Below are 16,131 nucleotides of genomic sequence, written 5' to 3' on the forward strand. Positions count from 1 at the left end.
TTAAAAAAAAAAAAAAAAAAAACACTGCATATTTATAGGGAACTTCAATTCCATTTTTATGGAATAAATGATATTTTACACTCCACACCATTTAGACCTCAATCTCTCTTCTGGCAAGCCAAGCTGTTATTTTTTGCAGATTGTTCCTAAGTCATTTATAATCAGGCCACAGCACCACTGACAACAGGACCTTTGAAGTCAGGTAGGGATTATTAATTTGCTGTGAATTTTCTGAGGACCTTCATCTTCTTTCCATACACATCCATTAAAAGTCATAGAGGCGAAAATGAAGGTACCAGCCACAAATAAAATTAAGCTATCAAACTCTCTGGGTTCAGATTAATTCTGGACAGTGCAAAAAGCTAACCAGCCTTTACTTTTTAATGTGGAACATTACTTTTTGGGGTTCCTAAAATGCATCTTCCGGAGGATGAGGTCTGAGAGCACTCAAAGGCTCAGAACTCTGGGCAGTGAACCCCACAGCTCCATCAGCCACCCTTGGGGGCACGGAAGGGGAAAATCATTACTTGTGGCACCATTTTTAGCTCTCCGTCAAAGACCACAATCACCAGTATGCCATGTGTGTGTGTCTGTCTGTGTCTTCCCTAAATGAAAACACTGTGTCTATCTCTACAGGTTGGATACTGTGAGGAATTTCTTCACAGAAATGGTAATTAAATATTGGAACTGCCCCGGGAGGTGGTGAAGTCACCGTCCCTGGAGGTGTTAAAGACTGGACATGGCCACGCTCTGGTTGACACGGTCGTGTTCAGTCACAGCTTGGACTCGATGATCTCTGACCTCTTTTCCGACCCAATTGTTTCTGTAATTCCGGAATACACCAAACTTTAACACTGGAAACACAAAGGCGGTGAGACTCGGTGAGGCCACGGCGGCCGCGCCCGCGGTCCTGATCACCGGGGCGCGCTGTGCCCAGGGCTGCTGCCGCGTGGAGCTCTCGGTCGAGGGGTGGCTGAAAGAATCACCCTGCCACGGGGAGGGGACCGATGGTCATCCTGCGGGGCCCATGATCCCGGGCCAGCTCCGAACAGGGACACCGGGACAACGAGCAGCGGGGCACGAGCGGGCGCGCCGGGTCGCCCGCGGTCTCTCCCCGCCTCACAGCCGCCCTCGGGCTGCCGGGCGCATGCGCGGAGGCGCCGCCTGCTCCGCCGAGCGCGCAGCGGGCGTTGGGGCAGCGCGGGGCGGCAGCGCCGGCCCTGCTCCGCACCCGGGCGGCGGCGGTGAGTGCGGGCAGGGACGGTGAATGGGGGCGAAGTGCGGGCTGGGGCGGTGAGAGTGCGGGCAGGGAGGGAGAGGAGCGGGCTGAGGCGGAGGATGCGGGCAGCGCGGGGTGCGGGCGGGCGGGGGCTGCCGGCGGGAAGGGGCTGCCCGGTGCGGGGACGGCGGGAGCGGTGCCCCCAGGGAGCGCCCGGGGCGGGGGTCCCGCACGGGGACCCCTGAGGGGGGCGAGGGGGGAACGCGCCCCGCTGCCCTCCGCCCCTCCGGCAGCTGGCAGCCTCCCGGTAAAGCCCTCTCCAAGGGTTTGTGCCATTTCTAGTTAAGCCGGGGGAGAAAACGCGTGGAGTGCATTGAACAAAGGAAGAATCCTGCCGGATTTCTCTTTTGGAAGAGCTTAGCGACTCTCTCCAGAATAGGCAGCTGATGCGTTTTTCTCCGAAGTTTTAAAAAACACCGTCCCCCAGCACAAACCCGCGGAGCACAGCCGCAGCCACCCGAGGCTCTCGTATTCCTGGCAGAACTTTTTCCACAGGGTCACCCAGAGGCCCCGGCAGTGCGGGAGCTGCGGTGGCCGGGCTCGGGCTGTGGCTGCTGGGCTGGGAAGGTGTGTGCGGGAATGAGCCCGACCCTCCGCCTCTGGGGGACTTTTCCTAGGCCTGGTGCTGGCGAGGGAACAATTCATCCACAGGAAACAGGAGGGGCAGGGGCAGCCTCGGGGCTGCCACGGTTGGAGCTGGGATTCAGTGTTGCCTTGGTTAAGGCGTGAGAGAGCAGGCGGTGATTGGGAACAAAACACAGAGGAATGGAGCCAGTGAGTAAAAGGAAGAAGCACAGGAAAACACTTGAAAGAATTTCAAGTTCTCATAGAAAAGTTTGTGAAGGGAGGAGGGACAGTTATGCAGATGTTGCTGTTCTAGATTAAAATCAAGACCTTCAATTTATTGTTACTACTGACTGTGACTGAAAAAACCCATAGTTGTACTTTATGTGCTCATTCCCACCTCCTTTACCATCTTGTCCCCGTGCTGGCACCATTGTTGATACAGCAGGGACGGGGAGTGGCACGGAGCATTAGCACCAGGTTCAAACTGACCTTTTAAACACTTTTTCTGATTAACCTAGTTAGTAATCATGGCTGTTTCCCTGCACTGCCATAGGGATGCTTCTACTGCCTCAAGGAAATGTGGTTGGGAGGAAAAGAGTTTTTTTAGTTGTACATAAATGATCAGGCATGCGTGTAGAAGCTCTGTTTTTCAGTGTACACGTGTGTATTGTGCACACAGACACGCACACCTGTGCCAAGGGGTTGTGCAACTGGGAGGTTGAACATTCTGGCCCTTGTGTTGAACAGAGGGAGTGCCATTGATAAAGCAGTGTGGGGGAGGTTTACAAGTGCAGGAGGTGATGAGCAGGGTGAGGAGACTTACCTAGCAAAGGTGACTGAGATTGCAAGAGTGGTTCTTGTGAACCAGGGCAGTGAGATTAGAATCCAGAGAAGAGGGGACAGGGAACTTGTGTGTAAGAGTATTGCATGGAAACAGGAGTGAGATTTTTACTTATCTGTTCATTTTCGGCCATCTCACTGTAACCTCTTTTAGACTAGCAAACCTCATTTTCTGGAACAGATTAGGCTGGAACCTGGCATCCTGAGTAACTCTGTACTATTGGAACTAGCAAATATTGGAAAATCCCTGGGTGAAACCTGGATTATCCTTTTCTCACACAAGTTCATCCAGAAATTCGTATCCTACTAATGTACTGCAAAGAGCAAAGCATTACATCTGGTTGTAACATGTGCAGGTGTTGAGATTATAACTTGATGATCAGTTTTCTTCTGAGAGAAGTGGATAGTTGCACACAGAGAACTGTACTCATAGTGTCATTTCCAGAAACACAAATGGAGAACTGAAGTTTGAAGTTAGCTTTAATTCAATCTCTTCATACATCTAGAACAAGCTACAGTTTTCTATTAAGTAATAACATATTGTTTCTTGCATAAGAAAATCCTGTTGTACTCAGGAAGTATTTTGGTCTCATCCTCCTTACTTTGGTTGTGTGATATCAAGACATTTTCTTGATGTGACTCAAATCTGCATCCAATTCTGCTTTGACCATGGAATTACAAATTTCCTTGTGTTTTCTGTTGTGCTTATCACCTTAGAACTCAGTACTCAAGTCGCCCCTTAATTGAGAAAACTCTCCTAAAACAAGGAAATCATCCTCCCATTCCACATGAAGAGTGAAAGATAAAACTGTGGAGACCAAATCTGGTCCAGGTCAGATGTGATTTTTTCAGGGTATTGAATTCTGTTGTCCTCATTTATGTTAAGGTGCAAATAAATGGAAAATAAATGGAATGTCTGTTCTAAACCTATTCTGCTTTTGCAAATCAAGCAGTCAGATTTTGGGAGATGCATCCCTAAAATAAAATGTTTGTAGTTGGTGTTCACATTGGAACAGCATTTTTAGGTTATTTATCTAGAGTCATGAATAAATTCTGTGGCAAAAGCAGGATAAAAGATACTTCAGGACTGTGCTAATTTTAGACTACAGCAGTGGGAACCATTTTTGTTTGCTCTGTCATTTTAAACAGCTCACTCTTCCTGTGATCCTCTTGTCCAGCATTTTGTTCTACCTGCCTCTGTGACCTCCCTCACTTGTGATAGTGAAATTCCATACTCTTTTGGTGAGGCAGATCACAGAACCAATCAGGCTGAAAACAAAGACTTCTCTGACTTGTTCTTGGCTCTTACCTGGCTCACAGAAACAGCTGGACAGGAAGGGAACAGGAGCTGTGGTTGGTAGCAATGTATGAGTACTGAGGAAAAACAAACCCATTTTGCCCCTCTGCTTCCCTGTTCCATTATTCCAGTAAATCTTATGTGTGTCATTTCTTCCCCTTTACTCAACAAATTACACCAGATTCCTGTAGCAAGAGTTCTGATTTTTTGCACCATCCTGCTAAGAGCTTTTGGTTTCAGTTTGTCAGCTCAATCCTGAATTTTATTGCTCAATTTCATCTCTCTGTTTCATGACTTCCATCAGCTGTGTTTCCAGGATGCTGTCTGCTCTGGCTGATGTTTCTTTAATGGTTGTTTTGCTTCAGCCCCCAAAGACAATCTCCTTTCTTGCCCCCACCATTGCTTCCTCTCCTCTTCCACACTAAAACAAAAGCACTTGCAGTGTGCATGGAGAACCCTACAGAGCTGGCAGAGGAGGGGCCTCAGTGACCTCATGTCTGCTCTGTTCTCCTGCCAGCTGAGGTCAGATGTTGGTAACTGTTTGACCTTTTAAAATCTAATCTGGCCATACCCAGACCTTTCCTTGTTTACCTTTGCTTGTCTTACTGATTCTTGTTAAGTAAAATTTGATACACATTTGTGTGAAATACACTTAACCCATTCTTTTCTTGCTGGCATTTTTGATGGTGCTGATTATCAAGTAATCAGTGTTTTAATCAAGGTTGCTGAATGCTATTATTAGAATAGCTACATTTCAAAAATAAAGCCTTGACAGTTAGAAAAATAAATTCCATGCTAACCACCTAAAATCACACCATGGATTTTGGCTTGCTAAGAAAACACATCTGTTGAGAGCTCTTTTGTGCCTATTTCAGACTGTTGCTTATTTTTACTAATACATAATCACTATGAACACTTCAACTTTGAATAAAAGTTAGGCATCTGTTCAGAACTAAATTTATAAAATCAGACAAGAAATACATTTGCACAGCCCACTGTACGGGAGTTAGCATCCAGAGGAGTATTGTGTGTGAGACATGCACACTGTAGTAGCACAAGAAGTGTTGCCCATTTTCAAACCAGAAATGCAGCTTTCTGCTACAGATATCTGCATGAGGGAGAGACAGACTATCCTGCAGTTGCATCTTGAAAGATCTTTGAGATCCCTTGCATTTTTCACATTTCTTACCTGCTCAGTGGAGTATTTCATTTAAAGTATTTGAATCAGCCTTCTCATGTTGCTTCTGAAATTACTTTTGAAAGCATCTCATACTTGAAGATCACACACTCAACATACTTCCAGTTTTTCATCTTGGTGGTCAGTCTGTACCAGCACAATTACTCCAAGAGTGGTCAAACTAAATGATGCTAAAATCCAGAGGCACCATGTTAAGTGTAGGATGGGAGTAATTTGTCATAGATAAAACTTATTCCCCATGAAGTTTTCATTTTGTCACCTGAAACTGCAGAAAATCTGTATTAGCCAGAACTTCAGAGTGGGTGAGATTTTTTTATTGGTTTACACCAAGAATTGTGGTAATTCTGGATATTCCTGTTTTGCTGAGCTCTTTGTTTTCCTGTAGTATAACAATGGATGGACCAGTTTCAAGATTCACTTTACAGCAATTCTTCATTAAAACCCCAATCATTAAATTAACCATTTAACATAACTGTCTAAACTGTAAAATTTATAATCAGCTGCATTTGTAAATGTTTCCTACTTGGCATTGATAAAAGGCTCAGAAGGTGTGACTCTGTATGGAATCCTAGCAGGAACACTCATAAATAGTGGCTTCAACAGACCTGTGAACTTTTGCACCTGCCTGTTTCTCCAGTTTATCAGTGAGTTGTTTACTGACCTTGTGTGTATTCCTCAGCTTTTATTTGCAGGCTGTAACTCTTATGATTTACTAAATAAACCTGGGAAGAGAAACAACTTTCTGTTTGTCTTTCTGTCCCTAGTCTCCATTCTCATGGCTATGGGGAAGGGTTAAATGAGGTTTCAGGGTCAGCATTAGTTAAATCTCCTGCTGGTTTTCCTATAGATTTCTCCTGTGGCAGCTGAAACGAGCACAGTCTGTGATATTTTATTTCAATACTGCTGAGCACTTGTGAGTATCAGGAGTGGAATGGACTCAGTTGTGTTTGCTGTTTGCTGCTGTTGGTTGTCAGAGCTGTGGGCAGCAGTGAAATGAAGGCACGGCCTATTGACTGTGTGGCTGTGTAAGCAGCTTAGCTAAGCTTCTCCCTGTGCCTGAGAGCAGGAGTTCTTCCTTTTCCACTCCATCCTTGCTGGGTTTTGCATTTTCACTGCTCCCCTGGTGTTCTGCACTCAGCTGCAGCAGGGACATGATCTGTTTTATTTTAAAACAAGAGAGAAGGTGAAAAGGTGAACAAACTCATCTTTTATAGAAAGGCCACTTAGGGTGAACTGTAAAGTGCCCAACTACAATCTCATCAGAGCTGCAGTTCTCAAAAATGGAAAAGCATCAAAGCACTTTCACTGTGGCCATTTGTTAGGAACTCTTGGCAAAAGATTTCATCAAAGTTTTCATCTCCATGTAAGAAAATTTTATGATTGATGATTGATCTCACTGTAAATTTTTGATTGATCGCACTATAAATTTTTTATCTCCCCAAGAACATGGGGGGATCCCTGTAACTAGAGGGTTGGTTTTGGGTTGCAGTTGTGTGCTAGATAACCTCATCAGGGCTGCCTTCCACACACAAGGTTGCACCAGACAATGTTTTCACAGTCCTGAGCTGCTCTGTGGTTCTGTGAAGCTGTTTGTGTGGGTGAAGCAATCTGCACCAGGAACACACAGGGTGGAGATGCACCTGCTGATGGACAGCACATCTGGGATCCCTCCAGTGACTTCTGCAGTGTATTACACATGGGAATGAGTTACCAGACCTGAAAAATATCAGTGCTGTATTTTTGCATCAGAATACTCCACATTTTCTGTGTCCTGGAGTAGGTGTTCAGGTTTGTGGGGGAATAGGGGAAGACCCTTTCAAATATTCCAAGAACAAAATGTCAGACATGTTAGATCCTAGATGATCTGTCAGTTATGAATGAAGCTTTCAAGAGCTAATTATATTTTGTTCTGTGAATGCTTTTGACACAACTAAGATAAATTACATCTTCAAGCACTGTCAATTGCACACACAAATTTGACACATCAATTTGGTGAGTTTTAGGAACTTCAGTATGAGCATCCTCTGAGTTGCTTTTGTTACATGCACTTTTGTGCTTCCTACTCAGGCAGAGTGGGTGTTGTACTGGCTCTCTTCATAAGGAGTAGAAGAGCAACAGTAGAATTATTGTTTGAGTTTTGGGAGCTGCTCTACAGTTTTTTACAGTGCTGGAAAGCGCAAAAAAATTGTTTATAAGTATGACCTGATATTGGTAGGTATGGATTTATTGATCAGCTGTGACTTAGAGCTTCACTGTGATCCTTATTTCCTCATAAATGAGTTTGAATGAGATGTTAGTAGTTTTAGTTAGTTGTTAGTTCACCTTCCAGTGTTTTCTCCAGTTATGATGTTCAGAATGCCTCCATGCTCTAGATCAGAGTGCTTCTTCTAGGGAAACTGCCATGAATTAAAGTTTTCTACTGCTCTGTAGTAGTGGATTGGAAGGGACCATGAGTAAAATTGCTGGACCAGAGGTCACAAGGGATGCAAAGCTATCTCCATGAGAGGTTGGCTTTGGTGGCAGATACATCTGGAAAGTTCACATTTCCTTTCTGTGGCTGTCCTGGGGAGCAGAGCAGCAGAGAAGAGAGGGAGGTCAGTGGGAGAGGGACAGAGCTGCATCAGCCACATCAGGGGCTGATCCCCACTGAAGGGTGAGTGGCAGTGGCACGAAAGGAGGAGAAATTCCTTCACTCCTCTTCAAGGCTGAAGTCAAAATGTGTAAATGAGCTTTGTGGGCAGGTTTGTTCAAATTCTACTCAAAAAAAAAAAAAAATTAAGTGCAATGCAGTAAAATAACGTGTGCATCTTCATGTGTTTGGAAATTCAGGAAAAGTGATGTGAGAAATAATGGATGTGGGTGTTGAGAGAAGGAAGTAAGAGTATTTAGTATATAAAATCTACCTTTTTTTCCCTGGTTTGTAGGGCTCTTTACTCTTCTGTTTTACTGCAGCTGCACTGTGGATTCTGGTGGTGTACAACTTTCTGTATGCTCTCTTTATGCAATTCCCCAGTGTGACAGAAAACTTAATAAAATCTCTAAAGGAGTTGTGCCTCATTATCTTTTGCCTAGTTACCATATAATTCAATAAGATGAAATATGTGTTTATGACTCTTTCATAACTTCTCTGCAATTTGATTTTTGGTTGACTGGAAAATCCCATTAAAACATGCTCTGAAGTGTCATATATGCATTGCTTCAGGGGAGGCCAGGCAGGGTGGAAATTTATATTAAAGCATGCTGACGGTGTGTAAATGCCGGGAAGAGAAGGCTTTGTTTGCACATTTCACATTGCTTAGTTTAGCTCCTCACAAAGGAATTACTTTTTATTGGTTTGGGGTTAATTTTTCTAAATTAAATGGAGTATTAGACATTGGCCTACCAAACAAGGGCTAAATGCAGTTTCTGTATGGGCAGAATATTGCCTCATCACAGAAACAGCAAAATAAACTTCATCTTATGTTTGCTGTTTTGCACACAAAATAAAGATGCCAATGTGAAATTACCCAGGTTCCTTTTTACTGCAAAAATGCACATTCTGAGATCTAGAATCTTTCTGGGGTTTCTTAATAGCTACTTGAAAAATACTGGTAGTTTAGGGGTAGTCTGATTTTTAAAAGTAGCTGTTGCTGCTTGCCTTTCACAATATTGTAATAATTCCAAGAAAAACTTCAGTGAGTTCAAGTGTATGGAATTATCAGGTATCTCTTTTTCTGTGGAAAGAACAGACTTGAATATTGGATACAGATTAGTAGAGTTGGAGGCTGAATCTTGTACAGCCAGTTTGTGTTATTGGAAAATCTGAGAAGGTATTGTTGGTGACACTTGGGTCATGGTCTTGCTTTATAAGCTGTGTTGGGGAAGAAAGTGTCTGCAAGAGTTTCAGAGCAGGATAAGTGGTGCATTGTTAGCTTTGATCTTGTGACCTTTCTGAGCAGATGACCCTGTGCCTGTAATGAAATGACATTTTTGTCAATGGACTGTGCCCAGACTGTTCCTTGGCCCTTCTCTCACACCTCTAGAGAGGTATAATCTAAAATAAAGGTAGCACTCTTTACTTTTTTTCCCTTCCCTACCTAACCCACATATGCTTTTAAAAGGCAGAAAGCACTGTTGTACTCCACTTTCTACTTATTCTGAATGCTTTGATGTGCTCATTTGGGAGGCCAGAGGCAATGAAAAAGAGAGATTGTAGGTAGTGAGTAGGACCTCTAAAGACACCACATGCCTTCTATCAACTCAGTTTCTGGTTGTGTCATGGTGTTATGTGCTGATATTTACTCCTCTGGTCCTAATCCAGTTTTAAACCACTTTGGAGAGGAACTGGATGGAGTTACCATTTCATACTGGGCTCCTCTCCTTTCACAGCCAAGGCAGTTACCAATACAAGCTACATCTGGAGAGGTGTGTTATAGTAATCCCCAAATCTCACCCTCATTTATTGATTTCATTTTATGTTTTAATCTATTTCTACTTTTGTCCTGAGCAGCATCCTATGGCAGCAAGTGCCATGAATTATACACTCTGTGAAATTTCAGGTGCTTTGGCTGATTTACATTTGTGTCAGCTGAGGTCAGTGGGTGCCCTCCAGTTTCTCACAATGTGGAAAGCAATGGTTGGCTGCAATGTGTTACAGTTAGATCAGCTGAAGGTCTGCCTTCTCTGAACTGAGAGGTTTGTTATAGTGATGATTTAAACACAAAGGATATTTTCCTTCTTTCCAAATAAACAGCAACGTGTAATTTTTCATTCATATACAATGCAGTTTTCAGCTGAAGTTGGGAGCTGCTGACTAGTCCTCAGTTTGTTGTCTGTAAAACATCATGAGATGGTCTGAACTACAAAATCAAAGCTGGCTTGTTTGTAATCTAGAGAACAGATGCAAATGTTTCATTTGTATGAAAATAGGGACGGAATAGGGAGGAAAATAAGATAAGTGCACTTTCAAAGCTCCTAATTTAGGGAGGCTGTGAGTTAAAACATTCTGCAGTATCCTGATACATTTAATGTGGGGTTTTTTTTCCTCAAAAAGTGCTAGCAGGTCCATTGATTATTTTATCTTGCTATAAATTTAAAAAAATACATGATAGATATTCAATAAGTAGCTGTCACTTTACTAGTACAACAAGGGATTTTATCAATGCATTATGTAACACTTCAGCCACCTGTAAATGTGTATCAAAGGGATCATGTACTTTGTCTGGCTTACTATGTATTGACTTTGTGTGTTACTTTATTATTTTAGCAGCTGGTAACATTTTGGAGAGGAAGTTTTTGAAAGTATCAGTAATGGTGATCACAAACTGTTAATTTTGTAATCTGTAATTGTGAGTTTCCACTCTTTAGAGGGGTGTGGGAAAAATGTGCTTTTTTTGTTTGGGGAGGTGGGGGCTGGCTAGGTTGTGTCACAGTTCCTGCATTAGCTCTCTCTCTCTGTCTCTTTCTTCTGAGAAACTACTCCAGTGTTTCAGGTGTTTAGCCTTAGACTGGGCCCTGTGGTGTGCTGTGTATTAGCAGGATATAGTTTCTGCTTCAAGAACATAACTTGTGAAGACAAAAGACAGGCCCACACACTGCTTCAGAAATCTCTTTGACTGTGTGAGATTTTTTTTATTTTTGAGGTGTTTTGTTGCTTCATTTGTTTTTTATTTTGACAGAGAGCCTCACATTACCTTTGTTTTTGTCAACTTATTTATCAGAGTAATTTTCTAGCCTCACAGAAAGTTTTTCGCAAACATTCACTATCACCACATAGCAACCTTTGCCTCTTTACTGAGAAATCATTTTTATAGAGGTTCCCTCCTCCACTACTTACTGCTGTGAGTGTGGTCACACAGTGCACCTTGGGTGTATCTGCAGTAGCACTTTGGCTCAAATTAGGATTCTTCCAATTGTCACTACTTGCTGTGCTTTGGTTTGCACTGCAGGAAGATTTCAGACTGAGATATTTTTGAGTGAAGGCAAACCAGAAGATAAACTCCAAGAGCTGCAGTCCCACTGCCAGACACTGCTCAGCTCATGAAGGCAAATTAGAGCTACCCCAGAGTAGAATTGTTGATTTATGTAAGCGTTGGGTTCTCAGCAGCAGCTGTTCAGCTCCTCAGGTGCTCTCCTGCATTCCTGGCTAATGGGAGTGTAGTCAGCATAGAGACAATTATTATGCACTTAGAGGTTATTATTCATGGCCACTGAAATTGCTTCAGATAAAGAGTCCAGCTATTCAGGCCTGAGTTAGAATAGATGATACCCAAGTGGTTGACAAGTTAGATTTGTCAGCTGGCACCCAAACACTAATTAGGGCAGGGAGCACTAGATCCAGAGTCAAGCTGTGTTCCTGTCTGTTACCTTTTCACCTTTCCCACTATTAATCTGACTTCCCCTCCATTCCCTTAGGTGCTTATCCCTGTTATCCAGCTGCTTTCCCAAATCACAGTGTTCTGACATCTCACATGTGCTGGCAGGGCTCTTTCCTTGTTCTCATCTCTTTAACCTGCTTGAGTTGTCCCCCTGCAAAGGGCTGTGGGGCTGTGCCTGGTGCTGGACACGGTGTTTGCTTCCTGCTGGCAAAACAGATCATGGTTTCCAGCTGCCAAAGGCACCGTGACTGCTGAGGGAACTGCTGCCATTGGGAAACCCATCTTCACTTCACTGAGAGCATTAATGGGTTTTCTCTGTTCTTCTTGGTCATTGATTTTCATGGAGGATGTGTGGGAGCAGGAAGAAATCTCAGTGTCAGATTTAGTTAAAAGGTACTGGCAGAGGAACAGAATGTGGAATAGATAAGTGGCACAGCATCAGTTTTGTGTCCAAACAAAATCAGGAGAAAAACACAACCTACTGTGGAAGCTTTGCTTAATTGTTCATCATTCTCACTTGAAAAAGGAGAGGAATTGGTTGTTGTTATATCAGCATTTCAATGGATTATCAAGTTAAATGCTCTAAATTTGAATTCCCAAGGCATAGGAGATTGTATAGCCTAAAGCAATGTCTTCTGACAGTGGCTTACAGAAGAGTGAGGTGTCTGAAATTCTACTCTACAGGCTGCTGGGAAAGGCATGGTCTCTTGAGGATTGGTGGAATTCTGGTTTCCACACAGATGGTTATGTAAGGGCTCAGTTATGCCTCCCAGGAACTGCCCCACATGGTCCCCAGGAGTTTTAAAACAATGCAATCCACCAAAATTCTGCAAAGAGTTTTGTTACTTCTCCTGCCAAATATCCTGCTCGCCAAGATGTATCAGGACAATGTTCTTGTTTGGTTTTTAAAGAGAAGGGAAGGAAGAGATAGCTTAGCTTATAGCAATTCCCCCTTTGAACCCCTGGAACTATGCAGAAAATAACCAGCCAGAGTGTTGCCACAGCTTAACAGAACAAAAAGCACTGAGTGAAGAAGGGGTGATGAAGATGAGGCAGAGGCTCAGCCTCCGTCTCTGCAGTCCTGAGGAAGTTCCTTCTCCCTGCTCTCAGGGTGCTGTTGTGGCCTGTGCATGCTCCTTCTGTGAGTAATGATGTTTCACTGGGTTTAGGTGCAGTGGCAGTCTGCTAAGTACAGGTTCCTCTTGGTGATCTGCTCTGTGGTTTTGGGTGCTTAAATTAATGATGGTGTTTTGTAATGCTGTGATCAAATTGCATATACAAAGCAGAAGGTTTTTTAGATCTGTTTTACTCTTGTCCCATGGAGTCTGAGGTAGGATAAATCTTTTGCGTCCTCACCTGACAGAGTAGTTTCCAAAGTGTTTCCTCCCTCTCCATTCCCACTGAATTCCCTGGAAAATCTTGCTTTTGCAAGCAAACTGAACTTAATAAATAAGGCTTCTCCCATATCCTATGGAATTCCTGTTCAGAGAAAAATCAATCTATTTTTCCAGCATTTGAATCTGTGTAAATTCTTTGGTATGCTTTTCCTGGGGCGAAAGCTCTTTGGAAGAAGATAACTGTAAATGAAATTGTACTCTTTCCAAGCATGGAAAGGACGTGGTGCCAGTGGGATTTTTAGGTAGGCACATGATACATTTTGTACAAATGGCTGTTAGATAATTAAATAGCTACACAGGAAGTCAAATTGATAATGTTTTAATATTTCTTCTAAACAGACCTCCCCCAGGGTGTTCCAGGTGTTGCATTGCAGCTAGTTTGGGACTGAGGAGTAGAACAGGAGTGTTTAATTTTAGACTTAATGTCTACTGATCTTTTAGTTAACAGTGTCCCTGGAATCGACCTGCTTTCATAAAAAGCACCAGAAGAACCTAAATATTGATAACTTTAGGAATGTATGTAGCTCTTGGGCTTCATGAATTGTACAGATTATAAAACTAAAGTTAACAGCTGTGCCACTTGCCAGAGTTCTGTTGCAGAATGGAAAAAAAGCCCCTTCCCCTTCCCTACCTGGATGCTGTGGTGCACATCCCCCCCAGCTGGGAGAGGAGCAGGGGGCCTTGCTGTATTTTCCGTCCTTTTTAACACAGCAGGAGAGAAACTAGATGAGAGAAAATACTGCAACTGCTTTACATTACCTTACTTTCCCTTCTCCTCCTCCTCCCTTCCCTTAAGGACTGGCTTTGTTCTGGATGTTCTGTGTCCTGGGAGCACATGACAGTGAGGGAGAACAGTGCAGCAGTTTGTGTGCCCTCAGCCTCATCCCCTGCCCTTTCATGGTACGTGCTGCGCACAAGTTGCCATTAAGCTTGGAGTCAGGAAATGTACTCAGGAGAGGTGTGTGCCTGCCAGCCAAAGATGGTTATCCTAATAAATGCAACAAAATCCTGCAGAATCACTGTCTTAACACAGCAGCTTTTAATGCTGAAATTAGTTACCTTCCCAGTTTGAGAGATTGTCACTGCTAGAATATGATTACCGCCTTTGGAATTATGTATACAAGTATTCTATGCTTTATGCTTATAAATAGTGTATGCAAGATTTGGGTACTTGCAGAATTGAGAAAAAGAGTATTTAGGTTATAAATGTATAGCTTGGTTTGTTATTTCAGTACTAATTCCTTTCATGCAGGATGTTTCTCCTTGGTGAGAGGCTGCAGTGTTTTGGTAGTGAGCAGGGCACTGCTGGTAAATAGCAGGGGTGGTGCTGCTGTGTCTCCTGGGCTCTCTCACAGGCTCTAGAATTCAGTGTTTCCCACTGAGTCATTACAATTCCTACTAGAAGTGTGTGCTGCATTGTTTTTGGTTTTGTTTTTTAAGCATTCTACAAGCAGGCAGGCAGGAAAGGTCATGTGTGGTTGGATCAGCTGCCATTAACTCAGAATTGGACACTCAGCATGGGTGTAGGGCTGTACAGCTGTGCACTGTGTTGTCACACATCTAAGGTGAGATATAACCTTATACAAGAGGGATTCATGAAACAACAAATTTTGGTGTTTCAGTAAGGTTTGTGAAGACTTAAAAGCAGGAAGCTTAGTAAGGAGTTGGACAGAGGAATAAATGAGTCAGTAGCAAGTCAGGATGCTCCTGTGGTGTGACCAGCCCTCTTCTGCTTTATTGGCTGGCCTTTGATGGTAAAAAAGGGTTTGTACTTGTCTTTGTTCAATCCTCTCTTCCAAGACACCTTTGAACTATTTAGTTAGTTTGAACCAAGAGTGTCAGAGTAGAGGACTAAAGTGTAATTAAACTCCTTCCCTTTAGGGGAAGAAACTGTTAATAGAGGGTAAAGTTGTGATTTGTGGGAGCTTGGAAATGAAGAAGTTTGAGAGGAAAGTCAGGAGAGGGAAAACATTTGTTGGAGAATGGGCAGAATTAATTCCAGAGAGCTCTGAATGTTTGCAACTGCTGTAAAAATCTCATGTGGATTGATGAAGGGAAGTTTCTACACTACAGCCACTGACTTAAAAGCTGTATTTGATATTTCCTGGAGGAGGGCATACTGTTTCCTTCTGTAATGAAGGAGGTAAAGTGAAACATAATTTGTGTTCAGCAATCACTTCAGCAACTCTTTATTTTGTCACTAGCCCCTAATAAAATTTTCACTGAAGAAATTAAAATATATTCTACCTCCTCTGTTTTCCTTTTTCTTCTCCCTGTGTTCTCCCATTTCCCCAACCTGTGAGTCAGTGTTCTGGTGCTCATTCCCAGAGAACACGACATGCCAAGTACCAAGTGCCAAGGCAGAGGCAGTGACTTGCACTGCTCCTGGTGGAAAACATCCCATAGCAGGGGGGAGGCACCAAGTCCCCTTTTTCCCAACACAGTTCCAAGCAGGCAGAGCCATCAGAGGGGTTGGGACTCCTGGGTGTGGATGCTTGTGTTCTGTCTTGGTTTTTTTATTTTATTTTAAATGTTGTAGAAATCCACGCTCAAGTTTTGTTAAAAGGGTGAAACATTAAAGAGTAACTGAAATTTATTGCAAAGAAATGACCCCATTTAGGAGGGGAAGCAGAGGAAATGTATGTTTAATTCCTTGCATTGCTGCTACTTGACAGAGCAAGGGAGAACTCCTGGTTTCTGCCTCTTCTGTTGATGTGTGTTTATCTGAGGGGCTGATGCTAAACCAGCTGACTGAAACTGTTGGGTAATAAACGGCAAAAGAAAATAATAACGTAAGGGGTGAGGAAAATAGTTAGACCACTAGCCAAATCTTTCATGACCTGTTTGTTTTAATAAGTTTAGCAGTTTCTTCATCACAGATATTTGGGTTGTGACTATGTGACTAATCATTAAATGACACTAATTTTATTTTTATTCAAGAAGCAAAAAGCAAAGGTCATTTGTGTTGGTATAGAGTAGAATGCTGAGAAAAATTCTGGGTATTAAAAGAGATTTTATATACATTCTGAAAAAAAATTAAGCCCTGTGCTTCTGTCAACCTACAATATTTAGTAACAACAAGCTATACACTATGGTGGTGAGATTTCAGAGTGCCTTAATTCGTATTTCAGAGTGCCTTATTCTTATTCAGAGTGCTCTTTATTCACATTTATTTCCCTTTACAGAGGTTTGATGAA

General features: G+C 42.9%; 1 protein-coding gene across 1 annotated transcript in view; it reads left to right on the top strand.

The window, feature by feature from the left end:
• Positions 1-286: 286 nt before the first annotated feature.
• The window catches only part of PRRG1 (proline rich and Gla domain 1), a 31,747-nt gene continuing 15,902 nt past the window's right edge, over positions 287-16,131 (top strand). The window contains exons 1-3 of the mRNA XM_058825618.1: positions 287-292; positions 869-969; positions 1,053-1,244. Coding sequence (XP_058681601.1) covers positions 287-292; positions 869-969; positions 1,053-1,244 — 299 coding nt within the window. The remainder of the gene's footprint in view (positions 293-868; positions 970-1,052; positions 1,245-16,131) is intronic.

This window comes from Ammospiza caudacuta, chromosome 2 (assembly GCF_027887145.1).
Source record: "Ammospiza caudacuta isolate bAmmCau1 chromosome 2, bAmmCau1.pri, whole genome shotgun sequence".
Lineage (NCBI taxonomy): Eukaryota > Metazoa > Chordata > Aves > Passeriformes > Passerellidae > Ammospiza > Ammospiza caudacuta.